This window comes from Galeopterus variegatus, unplaced genomic scaffold, assembly GCF_000696425.1.
Source record: "Galeopterus variegatus unplaced genomic scaffold, G_variegatus-3.0.2 Scaffold265, whole genome shotgun sequence".
Lineage (NCBI taxonomy): Eukaryota > Metazoa > Chordata > Mammalia > Dermoptera > Cynocephalidae > Galeopterus > Galeopterus variegatus.
In genome coordinates this window covers 706,223-722,895 of record NW_007726376.1, presented here as the reverse complement: position 1 = coordinate 722,895, position 16,673 = coordinate 706,223, and the positions used below count along the sequence as shown (strand labels likewise).

Sequence of the window (16,673 nt, the reverse complement as noted above, 5' to 3'; positions counted from 1 at the left end):
ATTTAGCCACAGTCATCTCATTTTTATCAAAGCACAAAATTATTTCTTATGACACCTAAATACCTCTACTTACCATCTGTTCTGTTGACTTATCCAAATAAGAAGCAGAATTATGAGAATCAGGTAAATTACTTTTAAGCCTTTTCTTTGTCTTCCTGGAAGTCAGAGTGGGTTCCATTTTTGAATCAGAATATGTAACGTTCTTCTTTCTGCTCCTTTCTGCAAGATGATCACAACCTCTACTTCCACTGCTAAGGTCTTAAAAAACAAAGGGAGGCATAAATATGGCCAAAAAGTACAGAAAGAACCCCTGTACAAGAACTCGAATACATCATTAAAATTGTTATATTTCTTGCAAATTAAATTCTACTGTTACATTCTCACATTAACACTGGATGAATATAAAGGCATACCCTATTTTAATCTGTATACACAAAGTAAATGTTCATTTTACAATAGATGTGAGATGAGGAAAAAACAAGAGTATCCTTTATGAAAGTAACTAAAGCAAAGTAACCAAACCATGTCTTATGTCTTTCCATTTGCCATAAATACATTTGACTGTAATACCCCCCAAAAGGTCTTTTTTTTTTTTGTCTTTTTCGTGACCGGTAAGGGGATCACAACCCTTGGTGTAGTGTCGCCCACACCGCGCTCAGCCAGTGAGCGCACCGGCCAGTCCTATATAGGATCCAAACCCATGGCAGGAGCGTCACTGTGCTCCCAGCACCACACTCTCCCGAGTGCGCCACAGGGCCGGCCCAAAAACGTCTTAATAAAATACGGAAAATTCATGTCTTAAAAAGTTTTGACAATTCATGTGATTTTATAAACTAGTTGTCCTTTTAAAACGTAAGTTAAAAATACACATATTTTTAAGTGGAAACGGACTATAAAATAAAAGTGTTGATCACTGCTCTTTAAAAAAGGAGCTAAATACCCTTCCTCAGCAGTTAACTGTTATATATGATCAGTTTCACAAGGCTGTCGATTTGCTTGACAGTTTCTTTCTTCCTTTTAATAATCAAGACCCTGTCATTTAAGTCTCCAACGAATGCACCACTCTACAGAGAAGGAAATCCTTCCTTTTTAAACAAAGCATCAGTTTTAAATCCATGCCAATCATTACCAAAAGTGCTTAGTACTTTAGTTATCAAATATATGTACTGTACAAAAATACCTTACAAAAAGCTAAGTAAGTGTAAGTTATTCTGAATTATTTTGTGTGCTGAATCCATATCAAACAAGTACCACCTCCAAGGTTATACACAGTAGTTCACAAAGCAGCTTCCTTTAATTCACAACTTATAGTTAATCTAACACTGACTGACCTGACCTCTCCATTCATTGAAAGTTCTTCAATACCACATACCTTCTCCCCAAACTATTCTTGCTCTTACTTTAGCTTCAATGAGTCCTAGTAACTAACATTCATTTTTGTTACTGCTTAAAAGAAAGGCATTGGAACAAGATTGAGGGCAAAAATTCCAAGACAGTCAACTGCCTTTCAATTTCCAAAGAAAACACTATGTTCCTCCACCCTCAGGAAAATACCCCCCTCCCAATCATCAACACAATATTTAGAAAAGCACATCAAATTTTACATGTAATATTGTAAACTGTAAAAGTAGTCAAATACAATTTCTAAATATAAATAATGCATCAAGTTATAATTTCTAAACAAATACTACAGCAAAAATACTGATGAAAGAAAGGGGCCTTGACAAAAACTATTACACAGGAGTTTTCCTTTAAACAGTTTACTATTTGTACGTTAGTCAAGCCTAACTCATGGGAAACAGGAATAATTTTATTATATAGAACTAGACATTGTAAAAATAGGATTCTACTGTATGATATATACAATTTTACCTGCAAATACTACTAGCATATAAAATTAAAGAGGTGACAAAAATCCTAATTGACTGTTTCTAATGTATAATTTTTGTAAAAGCAAATTCCACAAGGCAAACTTAAAGTGCTACAAAAAGAACGGTACAACTAGGGTTTGATTCAGAATTTCCATCAATTGATGGGTTTATGACAAACAATTGGCGTTAGACACAATTATCTATAAAAGAGCAAACATCGTGAGTTTCAATAAAGATTCAATAGCTAATTTTCTTAAAAACAATTTTCCTACCAGGAGTACCTTCACGGATACTAAAAAAACCCATAAAATGTTTATTTTATCATTCCCTGATGCATGTCTAAAATTCTACTGTGACCTTGAGGCTATACTTAAGGGCACAAATCAGAAAGCTTATTATTCAAATATTCCTACTCTACCCAGGAAAGTGATGAAATGTGATGGCTAAAGATTGTCTTGATAGTATCTAAACTGAGGCCACTTGTGCAAATACTAATATTTTTATTTGGTGAATAAAGATAATTATTCCTGGAAAAAGTATAGTTCTTAAGAAAATAAATGTCTTTCATTATATGCTGATAGTACTTAGTGTCTAATTGGAAGTTTGTCTCTACAAAGTCACAGTGCTTTCTCTAAAGACTGCCTTCATCAGAGTTTCAGCTGGTTTCTTGTATACATAATAGTTATTAGTCTAGTTTCCTTTTAACTTTTTCTCTTCTATGAAAAAGGCTATTAAAAAATCTTTAAATAGCTGTTTTCCAAATTAAGTGCAATGAATTTTTGCATAATGTCATGGAAGAAACTTTTTTTCTTGTGAATAATTTTGTTTTCTAAATAATAATAATTTCTCCAAAAGAAAGTAAAAGATATTACTTTCACAAATGACTAATATAGTAATTTATTTTTATACAAATTATGGTAAAATATTTTTACATCATAAAAAAGAGACAAAAAGGAGAAAAAAGCCAAATAATTTAACCCCACATGCAAGGAGGCCTACAAAAAATTTTCAGAAGTCTGGGATGTATTTATCTGCAAATTTACTAATAGTGGTTTATTTTGGCATCCTCCTAGAGTTGAAAAAAATTCTAATAAATAGAAAATGTATTTCATGGTAGGAGGATAAATAGTGAGAAGGTAGTAATAAAATTCTGGTTAGCAGTAATATCAATATCCACGAGAACAATATTTAGAAATAGTCAAACTGACATTATAACTTTATAGCTATATCCCCATCCACTATCAAAAGAAAAAAACATTCAAATTTAACTTTCAGGATAAGAAATAAATCAAGAAATGTGTACTACAATATATAAACAGTAGGTTTAGAAATTTTCATTGTGTTGCTAAATAATCTCCCTTCACTTTCATGTATCCTTTCAATGTAAAAGGAAATAAAATTATTTATTTATAGCTTAAAAATTATCATAAACACAATAGACAAAAATTCAAATTCCAACAACTGTCTAAGGTTCACAAACCTTTAGGCCGAGTGTCAGACATTACAAGAGAAATGTCATCATCACCTCTTCGCTCTTCTTTACTGTGTGCAGCCTGCTTTGCAGAACTGTTATCTACTGTCTTACTTGGTTGTAAACCTCTGCAAAACAGAATTGTATTATACTCAGTTCTAATAAAGCCCAAATAAATTTAGAAGCCAACTGGCACATATTCAAAATAAAAATCCAAGAAGTTAAAAATACATTCCGACATGGCAGACTATATGATCTAAACAGTGAAAGAAACACTGAATTCAAATTTGAGAAATATATTCTCATCACTGTTCCACCTTTAAATTCCACATGTGTCTTTGGGGAGAAAAAAACAGGATATCCACTCTGCAGGACTGTGCACATGCAAAATGAGCAAAAGAATAATACTATACAAGTATTAAATAAGTCAAAGAGGTTTACTAAGTAAAATTCCAAGAACACAAGTATCCTGATAACCAAACCTATATGTAATCAAACAATTATACGCAAAAGCTACTCATTAAAATATTTCAAGCATGGTTCACAAACCAAAAGGTAAGTATAAAATTAAATATAAAGCGTGGTAACAAATTTTACCTATAGAAGAAATAATTTTAAATCTGAAGTATTGATTAAATATTTAAAATGTAAGGCTGAGTAAAAAACAAACAAGTTTTGGAATAAGCACAATGTCACTACTAATAAAAATTTAGAAATACAAAATGTACAATAATGTATAAGTGCATACATATGAAATAAAATATATAAAGACTTGGGCTGGAAGGACTCAAACCCTTTGGATAGTGGATAACTCTAAAGAGGGAAGGTAAGAGCAACAAGGAATACAGTATAAATGAGATCCCAACTTTCTATAATATTTCTTTTTAAAAAATCTGAAATAAGGAAAAATATTAGAACTGAGTGAACGTATTGGGATATTATTTTCAGTACTTATATACTTTTATAATTTAAATAACATAAAGTATTCTCAACTAAGGTAACTACTATAAAAAAAACCAGTAACACGTAATGCTGCTTATTTGCTTTAAGACAAACAAAAAATACTTAATATTTTGTTAAGTAAAGTATTTTGAGAATACCAAAAATGAGTTATATTCTAAATAAAATAGCTACAAGGCAAATATTCAAAATCATAAGGTTCAGTCAATTTCACTTATAAAAGTTGTAGTGAAATAACTAGGTGGCAATATAGAGGAAAAAAACTGGTGGCAATAGAGAGAAAAATAAATTAGAACCACATCCAATACTATCAGGTAAAGTGAACTGCTGATAGATAAAAGTTAAGTTGTGAGATTTTTCTTTAACCAAACCAGCAGAAGCAAAATTCTATTTATTAGCTCTGTGGAATAATTTCCAGAGAATTAAAGCAAAGAAATAAAAGAGAAAAATATGGTCAGATTCAACTATATACATGGTAAAGTTTTATATATGATAAACTAACAGCATGAAAATAAAAGGAGAAATTAAACTCACAAATGCATCAAATAAGGTCAAAAATCAATAGAAGAGACATACAGGATTTCCAGTTCCCAGTTCTGCATCAAAGGAGCTTGGAAGCCATCACTTCATCCAAACAAGTTAAAAAGCTAAACAAACTGAAAAATCAACAATTCTTTGATGCAACAGAGAGGTAAAGTCACAAGATGAACAGCTGCCCCCAAATTTAGAATACAGAGAATCACATCTTACTAGAGCAGAAACATTCTCAGGAACCACTGCTGGGATAGGAAGATCTTAACTGTAATTGATGAATTGCTGGAGGCTCAGTGTAGACAAGTCTGAGAGTTAAAAACTCCCGGGGGAATCAGTCATACACGGGGCCCCCTCACTTTGGTGAGTTCTATTTCCAGACGCTCAACCAGGTTCTCACAATAAATATTGGAGAAAAATCCCCTCACCGTTCAGAAGGGCAGGAGAAAGTAAACATTTTTAAATACATCAGAGCATTCTGTTCTTCGTAACAAGGACTGCCCTCAAGAAAAACTATTTTGCCAGAGCCCAAACTATTAAAGTTTTTTTCAAAGCCTAATCAACCTGGGGAAAGGGAAGTATGCAACTCCAGCCCCTTCCAGCATTCCACATGAGGGAAGGGAAATACGCAACTCCACCTAAGAGGGATAGGGGAGACTAAGAGGGGAATGAAAAGCACTTGTAAAGTTAACAGGTCATAAGCAAACGCTCATTAAAAGACGGAGACCAGACAGAAGCCAGCCCAATGCCCAGGGGATCCTGGGAGATGGGGGCTGTGGGCCCTAGCCCTGCCCTTGCCACACATTAAGAACAGTGACAGAAGCCAGCCTAATTCCTGGGGGGTCCTGGGAGACAGGAGCTATGGGTCCTAGCCCCACCTCCAGCACCACCACTGCCCATCCAGGCCAGCAAGGCAGGCCAGCCTGATGCCCAGGGGTCCTGGGAGATGGGGGCTGAGACAGCCCCACCCCTGTCCACAACCAGATCCTAGAAGATACTTATTAACCACGTGTGTTTCCTTGGGTGTGTGACTTATCTGCCTGTGTCCTTCACCAAATTTCAGCTTAGATTTTTCTAACTTATTTTTAAGAGTTATTTTTGCAATAAGGACATTAATCTTTGTGTGTTAAAAAAAAAATAATAAAAGTAGAGAATACAATAATGGTTACCAGACGCTGGGAGTGGGAGGAAGATATGGGGTGAACTAATGGGGACAAAACTATGCTATCTACCTTAAGTGAGTCATTGTGGAAGATATGAATATTTTAAAACAACATACTGTACCCACAAAAATAAATATAAATACAATTTAATTTAATAAATAAATAAATAAAGACTGAGACCTAATCACAGGACTTCAGGACACTTCCCCTCCCCTCACATCTTAACACCACATTACTAAAGGCCTGTACAGAGAAGTTGCTTTTATGCTTTTATCCAGGACATCATGTCTGACTATCCAAAAAAAAAAAAAAAAATTAGAAGACACACTAAAAGGCAAAAAGTACAGTTTGAAGACACAACTATCAGAACCAGACTCAGACAAGTCAAAGATGTTGGAATTATCAGACCAAGAATTTAAAACAATTATGATTAACATGCAAAGGGCTCTAATGCATAAAGTGGGCAGCATGTAAAAAAGAATAAGAAATGTTGGACATCAAAACATTTTAACAGAAATAAACAATGCCTTCAATGGGCTCACTAGTAGACTGGACAGAGAAAAGGGAACAATCTCTGAGCTTTAGCATGTATTAATAAAAAGTTCCAAAATGAGAAAGCAAAGAGAAAAAAGACTGGAAAAATTTTTTTTAAATGTTTTTAATTTAAAAACCAGAATATCAAAGAACTTTGAAACAACTACAAAAGGTGTAACACAGGCATAATGGAAATACAAAAAGGAGAAGAAAGAAAAAACACAAGAAATATTTGAAGCAATAATGCTTGAGAATTTCCCCAAATTAATGTCAGACACCAAACCACAGACCAGGAAGTTCAGAACATTAAACAGGATAAATGCCCAAAAAACACCACCTAGACATATTGTATTAGACTGCAAAAAAGTTGAAGATTAAAAAAAACCAACAATCATCATAGAAGCCAGAGGGGAAAAAACCTTAACTATAGAGGAGCAAAGATAAGAATTACATCAGACTTCTCCTCAGAAACCATGCAAGCAAGAAGAGAGTGGAGTAAAATCTTTAAAGTGCTCAGAGAAAAACTCACCAACCTAAAATTCTGTATACTGTGAAATTATCCTTTGAAAGTGAAAGAGAGATAAAACCATCTACAAACAAACAAAAAATGTAGGAATCTGTTGCTTGGCCTTACAAGAAATGATAACTCTTCAAAGGGAAAGCAAAGTATAGAGATGAGAAATTCAGATCTATATAAAGAAAGAAAAAGCATCAGAGGAGGATTAAATGAAGTAAAATAAAAAAAATTTATTTTTCTTATTAAACTGTAAATACTTGTATTAGAAAAGAAAGATCTACAATGAGTAATCTAAGCTTCCACTTTAGGAAATCAATTTCAGAGTAAGTAGAAGAAAAGAAATAATAAAATTAGAGCAGAAATCAAAGAAAATGAAAAGAGGAAATTAATAAAAATCAACAAAACCAAACACTGATTCTTTGAAAAGATCAATAAAATTGACAGGCCTCTTGCCAGGTTAACTAACAAACAGAGAGAGAGAACACAAATGACTACTAATTCACAAATAAAGGACATCACTACAGATACCACAGACATTAAAGGACAGCAAAGGAATATTACAAAAAACTTTATGCCTACAAATTTGATAACCTAGATGAAATGCATCAACTCCTTGAAAGATACAATCTTCCAAAACTCACACAAGAAAAAAGACAACCTAAATAGACCTATATTTAACAATGACAACAACAAAAGTCAATAATTAATAAGCTTATAAAACAGACAGCATGATGCCTAGTGAGTTCACTGGTGAATTCTACCAAACATTTCAGGAAGAAGTTATACCTATTTTCTACTATCTCTTTGAAAAGAGGAAGCAGAGAGAATACTTCCTAACTCAATCTACAAATCCAGCATTACCTAATACCAAAAACAGACAAAGATATTACAAGAAAGGAAAACTATAGACCAATACCTCTCACGAGCATATTATGCAAAAAAACTCAGCCAAATATTAGCTATTGGAATCTAATAAAGTATAAAAAGAATTATACACCATGACCAAGTAGGATTAATCCCAAGTATGCAAGTCTGGTTGAACATTTGAAAATCATTTAAATCAATTAAGTGCATCACATCAAAGCTAAAGAAGAAAAATCATATGAACATATCAATAGATGCAGAAAAAATACTTGGAAAAAAAGTAACACTCATTTAAGATAAAAACTTTTAGCAAACTACAAATACAGGGGAACAGTCTCAACTGGATAAACAACATCTATTTAAAAACATAAAATTAACATCATAATTAATGGTGAGAAACTAGAACATTTCCTATTAAAATCGGTAACAAGGCAAGGATGCACCCTCTTGACACTTCTTTTCAACACTGTACTGGATCTCCTAACTAATGTAATAAGACAAGAAAAGGAAATAAAAAGTATACTGATTGAGAAAGGAGAAATAAAACTGTCTTTGTTCATAGATGAAAATTCTTCCAGACTTAATCCATAGATTTAAAGCAATTTCTCTCAAAATCCCAACAAATTATTTTGTGACACTGACAAACTGATTCTAACATTATTATGAAAAGGCAAAAGACCCAGAATAACTAATACAATCTTGAAAGAAAAGAACAGAGTCAGAAAACTGACACTACTCAACTTACTATAAAGACTTAATATAAAGCTACAATAATCAAGACAGTGTAGTACTGGAGAAAGAATACACAAATAGATCAATGGAACAAAAGAGAGAGCCCAGAAATAGATCCATATAAATATAGTCAACTCATCTTTGATAAAAGAGCAAAGGCAAAACAATGGAGCAAAGTCTTCAACAAATTGTGCTGGAACAACTGGACATCAACATGTAAAAAAATTAATCTAGACACAGGCCTTATACTCCTCAAAAAAATTGACTAGAAAGGATCATAGATCTAAATGAAAAACACAAAACATTAAAACTCCTGGAAGATTACATAGGCGAAAACCTAGATGCCCTTGGGTATGGTGGTGAGTTTTTAGATACAACACCAAAAGCACATTCCATGAATGAAACAATAAGCTGGACTTAATTAAAATTAAAAACTTCTAAGGCCATGTACGACAAACCAACAGCTAACCAATCAAAGGTGAAAAACTGAAAATGTTTCCTCTATGATCTGAAACAAGGCAAGGATGCCCAACCTTGACTCTATTCAGTACAGTTTTAGAAGTCCTAGCCAGAGTGTCACAGGACACTACCCAAGGTGTCAACAAGCATGGCCAGGGTCCCACACCCCAGTAAAAGAGCAACAGGGCATCTAGGTGCTTCTCCCAAGAACTCAAGAGCTTTCCCTTGTCCTCAACAATTCAACACAGTGTCACTAACTTCAGCAAGGAATCACTAAGTACCCCAATGCCTAGGCCACAGAGGCATTCACACATGCAACTCCAACACTGAATATTGCCAAAGTACCCGAATGGAGACTACCCTTCTGCATCTACCTGGAACCAATATTAAAACAACCTATTCAATGGTCTGTATAAAAACACATCTACAGGAGGGAGTCTCTCTTTTCAAAGCCCACACCAGAGTAATAGAATAAGCAACTGCTATACTAGATGACCAAACATCAATGTAGACATAATAGAAATATGAAAAAACAAGAAAATACGATGCCACCAAAGGAATATAACAATTCTCAAGTACCAGAACCCATAGAACAGGAAACCCTTGAAATGACTGAAAAGGAATTCCAAAAAACAATCTCAAAGCAATTCAATGAAATACAAGAAGATTCAGATGATACAATGAAATGAGAAAAACTGCCCAAAATATGAAGGAAATCTACAAAGATATTGATACCTCAAAAAAGAATGCATCAGAAATACTGGAACAGAAGGATTCATTCAACAAAACAAAGAACACAACCAAGAGTTTAAGCAGCAGGCTAGAGCAAGGAGAAGAAAGAATTTCTAACCCTGAAGACAGTCTTTTTTAAGTAACCCAGGCAGACAAAAAAAGAAAAGAATCAGAAAAAACTAAGAACATCACACAACCAGCCCTAAAACAAACCCTCCAGGGAGTCCTGCATCTAGAATCCAAAAATCAATAATCCTTACCACGAATACGCAAGAAAGAACAAAACCAAAATCCACTGGTAGAACAAAAATGCAAACAAGAAAGAAAAAAACTATATCTTACCACCTCAAAAAACCAACAATCACTGAAGACAAACATAATAGGGGAAGAAAGGAACAAAAGATATTTAAAACATTCAAACAAAAGTCAATAAAATGCCAGGAGTAAAACAATACCTTTCAACAACAACCCCAAATATAAATGGATTAAATCCTCCACTCAAAAGACAAAGCCTGACTGACTGGATTAAAAGGCTAGAACAAACTACATGCTGTCTACAAAAGACTCACCTCACCTGTAAAGATCCACACAGGCAAACATTGAAAAGATGGAAAAAGATATACCACACAAATGGAAACCAAAGACAAGCAGGTGTAGCTATTCTCATATAGAATAAAATAGACCTTAAACCAAAAACAATAAAAAGAGACAAGGAAGGCAATCATATAATGATAAAAGGATCTATCCAGAAAGAAGACATAACAATCATAAACATATATGCACCCAACACCAGAGAATCCAGAAATATAGAACAAACATACAAGACCTAAAGAAATACATAGACACCATTAAGATAATAGTTGGGGAGCTGAACACCTTTCTATCAGCATTGGACAGATCACCTAGGCAACAAATCAACAGAGAAACACAGGTTTTAAACTATACATTAGACCAAGTGGAATTGGCTGGTATCTACAGAACACTTCATCCAACAACTACAGTATACACATTCTTCTCATCAGCACATGGAACATTCTCTAGGACAGACCACATTTTCAGTCACAAATCAAGTCTTAACAAATTTTTAAAAACTAAAATCATTTCAAATATCTTTTCAGACTACAAAGGATTAAAACTAGATAAATAGGGGCTGGCCTATTGCTCACTTGGGAGAGTGTGGTGCTGATAAGACCCAGGCCAAGGGTTTGGATCCCTATATAGGTATGGCCAGTTAGCTCACTTGGGAGAGTGTGGTGCTGACAACACCAAGTCAAGGTTTAAGATCCCCTTACCAGTCATCTTTTTAAAGAAAAAAAAAACTAGATAAATAACAAGCTAAACTCTGGAAACTGTAGAAATACAAGGAAATTGAACATGCTCCTGAACAACTTATGAGTCAAAGAAGAAATTAAATGGGAAGTCAAAAAATTTCTTGAAACCAGTGAAAATAAAGACAAATTATACCAAAACCCATGGGATACTGCAAAAGCAGTACTAAAAGGGAAGTTTATTGCAATAAACAGTTACTTCAAAAGAATAGAAAGATTTCAAATAAACAACCTAACACTATACCTCAAAGAACTAGAAAAACAAGAACAATCCAATCCCAAAATTAGCAGGCAGAGGAAATAATTAAGATCAGAGCACAACTAAATGATATAGAAATCCAAACGACAATACAAAAGATCAATGAAACAAAAAGGAAGTTTTCTGAGAAGATAAACAGAAAAACCATTAGCTAGGCTAATTTTTTTTAAAAAGAGAGAAGTCCCTAATAACAAAAATCAGAAATGAAAAGAAGACATTACAACTGACACCACAGAAATACAAAGAATCATTAAAGACTATTATAAACAACTATATGCAAACAAATTTGATAACCTGGAGAAAATGGATAAACTTCTGGACACATACAAACTACCAAGACTGAGCCTAAAAGAAACAGAAAACCTGAACACACCAATAAAAAGCAACAAGATTGAAGCAGTAATCAGCAGTCTCCCAACAAAGAAAAGTCCATGTCCAGGTAGCTTTTCTGCTGAATTCTACCAAATCTTTTAAAGAGGAATTAATACCAATTCTCTCCAAACTGTTCCAAAAAATTGAAACAGCACCATTCTCCCAAACTTATTCTATGAGGCCAGCATCATCCTGGTACCAAAACAATACAAAGATACAACAAAAAAAGAAAACTACAGGACAATATCTTTGACAAACATAGGCACAAAAATTCTCAATAAAATATTAGCAAATAGAATACATCAAGAAATCAAAAAAATTATACAGCACAATTAAGTGGGATGCATCCTAGGTATGCAAGGATGATTCAACATACACAAGATAATAAATATGATATATTACAACAAAAAAATCAAAGACAAAAACCATATTATCACCTTAATAGACATAGAAAAAGCATTGGAAAAATTTAACATCCCTTCCTGATAAAGACTCTCAACAAATTAGATATAGAAGGAAAATAACACAATAAAAGCCACATATACAACAAACTCTCCACTAATATCAACCTGAATGGGGAAAAGCTCTAAGCTTTTCCCTTAAAAAAAGGAACAAGACAAGGATGCCCACTTTCACCATTCCTATTTAACACAGTATTAGAAGTACTAGCCAGAGCAATCAGGCAAGAGAAAGAAATAAAGGGCAACCAAATTGGAAAAGATGAAGTCAAACATTCTGTTTGCAGATGACTTGATCCTATATATAGGAAAACCTAAAGACTCTACCAAAAAACTCTTAGAGCTGAAAAACTATTTCTGTAAAGCTGAAGGATACAAAATCAACATGCAAAAATCAGTAGCATTTTTATACTCCAGCAATGAACTAGCAGAAAAAGAAATTAAGAAAGCAAGCCCAATGACAACAGTCACCAAAAAGAACACATAGGAATATATTTAACCAAGAAGATGAAAGATCTCTACAAGAACTACAAATCACTGCCAAAAGAAAATGAAAGAACACAAAAAGATGGAAAGACATTCCACGCTTTTGGATTGGAAGAATTAACATTGTGAAAATGTCCATACTACCCAAAGTGATCTACAGATTCAGTGCAATCCCCATCAAAATACCAATGACATTCTTCACAGGAATAGAGAAAAACAATCCTAACATTCATATGGAACAACAAAATAGCCCAAATAGCCAAAGCAATCCCAACCAAAAAAAAAAAAGCCAGAGGCATAACACCACCTGACTTCAAACTATACTTCAAAACTATAGTAACAAAAACAGCATGGTACTGGCATAAAAACAGACCAATGGAACTAGGGAACCCAGAAACCAACCCACATACTTACAGAGAACTGATCTTCAACAAAAGAACCAAAAATGTATATTGGGGAAAGATTGAACCTTTAATAAATAGTGCTGGGAAAACTGGACGCCCATATGTAGAAAAATGAAATTAGACATGTACCTCTCACCAGTAACAAAAGCAAATCAAAATGCATTAAAGACTTAAATATAGGACCAGAAACTATAAAACTCCTAAAGGAAAACATAGGGGAAATACTTCGGGAAGTAGGACTGGGCAAAGACTTTACGAATAAGATGCCAAAAGCACAAGCAAAAAAGAAAAAATAAACAAATGAGATTATATCAAACTAAAAAACTTCTGCAGAGCAAAGGAAACAATCAATAGAGTGAAAAGACAACCTATAGAATGGTAGAAAATATTTGCAAACTATGCATTTGACAAGGATTAATGTCCAGAATATACAAGTAACTCAAAACACTTTAACAGTGAAAAAACAAGTGACCCAATTAAAAAATGGGCAAAAGAGCTGAATAGACATTTCTCAAAGGATGAGATATAAATGGCCAACAGATACATTTAAAAAATGCTCAACATCACTAAGCATCAGGGAAATGTAAATCAAAACCACATTGAGATATCAACCATTCCCTGCAAGACTGGCTATTATCAAAAAGACAGAGAATAACAAATGCTGGCAAGGATGTGAAGAAAGGGGAACCCTCAAACATTGTTTCTTGGATTGTGAATTGGCACAGCCATTATGGAAAACAGTATGGAGGTTTTTCAGACAACTACAGATAGAACTACGATATGACCCAACAATGCCACTACATGGTATATATCCAAAAGAATGGAAATAATGATATCAAAGGGATACCTGCACTCCCATGTTTACTGCAGCTCTATTTACAATGGCCAAGATATGCAATCAACCTAAATGTCCATCAATGGACAACTAGATAAGGAAAATGTGGTATATATACACAATGGGATACTATTCAGCCATAACAAAAGAATGAAATTCTGCCATTTGCAGCTACATGGACGAGCTTAGAAAAAATTATGTTAAGTGAAACAAACCAGGCACAAAAAGAGAAATACTATATGTCCTCACCGTAAGTAAGAGAGAGAGAAAGACAGAAAGACAGAAAGAAAGATACAACAATCACAATAATGCACTGAAGTTTCAGAAGGAGAGAACAAAGCTGTGGTAATTACAGGTGGGAAAGGGGCAGGGGAGGGAGGGAAGCAAGAAACTGGTTAATGGACACAAGGAATGATTACATTTTATAATGATGAACATACTAATTTTCCTTATTTGATCATCACACATTGTATACAGGTATATTCAATACTGTACCCCACAAATATGTTTAACCAATTATTTTTCAATAAGAAGAAAATGGGGAAAATTTTAATACATTCATACAATGAATACATAACTATAATGGAATGATCTCTAGTTACATGCATCAACATGAAAAACTCTCATGAAAATAGTGTTAGGCAAAAAATGCATGTTATGTGAGAATACACACTATTTTATTTCGATTATTTTTTTAAAGTTCAAAACCATATAAAACAAAATTCAGGAGAGTGGTCAATTCTAAGGAGAATGCATGGGAATTTGATACAATGAGATATAATGGGAAACACAGAAGGCTTCAGTGATACTGGTAATAGTCTATTACTTAAGCTAGGAGGATGGAAATTTAGATATTTATTTTAATATTAGGCTTTTTAACTTTTTCATCTTGTATAGATTAGACCTGGGTTATAGTTCTTCCTCTACCGCTTTGTCTCTTTGAACCTCGATTTCTACATTTATATTAATTACCATCTTATATCTACCTCAGAGGGTTGTTATAAAATTAAAAATTAATACAAATACTAATTACTGTCCTACCTATCTCATAGAGCAATTGTACAAATTAATACCAAAATATGATGGTATAAAATTAAAAAGAAAAATCCAATTTTTTATTGTTTATAATCATTCAATCCAGAAAAGTGTTTAAAAGAGAGCATATCAAAATATTATCAGTGGTTATAATTGAGGGGTCAATTATAGGTAAGATTATCAATTTCATATTTTTCTGTTTATTTTTAATATAAATATGCAATATTATTCAAATCAGGAAAAACGTTTAAAAGTTTATATAAAATACATCTAGATAATAGTGAAACAGTTTAAAAGAGTGACTGATAACTACATTATGAAAATGCTGAAGAGTTCATATTGCAAATAAAAATAAATAAAAATTTTTAAAAAAGAGTTCACATTGCAAATTAGTATCATTATTTGTAGTTTCATCCAAAACTGACTAATATTCTTAGGATAAAGTACTTCACTTAGTATATACGTTCTCTCTGTATCAGTATTTCTCAAACTGCTGGTCTGAGGGAAATTTATAACTTAAAACACATAGATGAAAAATTTTAAGTTAAAGAAAACAAGATATTCTCAAAATAACAGTATTTTCTTTAGTAGTAATGCAGATTATGTCATGTCCAAATGAGAATTAATAAAATCAACTGACATAGATATAAACATCTATGACACAGCTGGAGTAAATGAATCAAATATGAAACCTCCTCCACTTCTATTTGAAAGTTTGAGCTCCCTCTATGGAAAGCCTATATTAAATTTTTGCAACTTAAGATGGCAATTTGATGCCTTTCACTATAGACTAATAAACAATCTCTATTGAGTGGCTGGCTACAATAAAATTCTTAGTTTTTTTAAAACATACATATTTTTTGAGAATAATTTCTAATATAGTTCTGTATAGCTTATTTTGAAACTGAATTAGACTTCTTTAAAATAACTGTTAAAAAATATTTATAAAAATCCTAATAGGAGGGGCCGGCCCGGTGGCGCACTGGATAGTGCGCCGCTTGGGAAGCGCGGCGGCGCTCCCGCCCGAGGGTTCGGATCCCACATACGGACCGGTTCCCGCTCACTGGCTGAGCGAGGTGCGGGGGCAACACTGCGGGTTGCAATCCGTTGCCGGACACGGAAAAAGACAAAAAAAAAAAAAAATCCTAATAGGAAATTAAACTGAAAAATACTAAAACTAGGAGGGGCCGGCCCGGTGGCGCACTGGATAGTGCGCCGCTTGGGAAGCGCGGCGGCGCTCCCGCCCGAGGGTTCGGATCCCACATACGGACCGGTTCCCGCTCACTGGCTGAGCGAGGTGCGGGGGCAACACTGCGGGTTGCAATCCGTTGCCGGACACGGAAAAAGACAAAAAAAAAAAAAAATCCTAATAGGAAATTAAACTGAAAAATACTAAAACAGTCTAATCAGTCTGACCTACAAGAGGGTTCCCAATAAACATTTATACAGATGACAGAAAGGCAAAAACTGAATCAGATCTTCAATTAGAAAAGTAATATCTAGACTGTTGTTCTGGAACTGATATCTCATATAAGCTTCAAAAAATAAAACCATATTTGGTGTTGATGAGGTTTTCTCAAGGTATACCAAAACACAGAAGCCAAACACTGACAGATTTTACAAAATAAAATAAAAATTTTCCATATTACAGAAGATACTATA

General features: G+C 33.7%; 1 protein-coding gene across 2 annotated transcripts in view; it reads right to left on the bottom strand.

Moving 5' to 3' along the window:
- Positions 1-16,673, bottom strand: part of SENP7 (SUMO1/sentrin specific peptidase 7) — a 161,647-nt gene that overhangs the window by 41,534 nt on the left and 103,440 nt on the right. For both annotated transcript variants that reach the window (XM_008566709.1, XM_008566710.1), the window contains 2 exons: positions 3,352-3,470; positions 74-258 (listed from right to left, as the gene is read on the bottom strand). In XM_008566709.1, the coding sequence (XP_008564931.1) occupies positions 74-258; positions 3,352-3,470 (304 nt within the window). The remainder of the gene's footprint in view (positions 1-73; positions 259-3,351; positions 3,471-16,673) is intronic.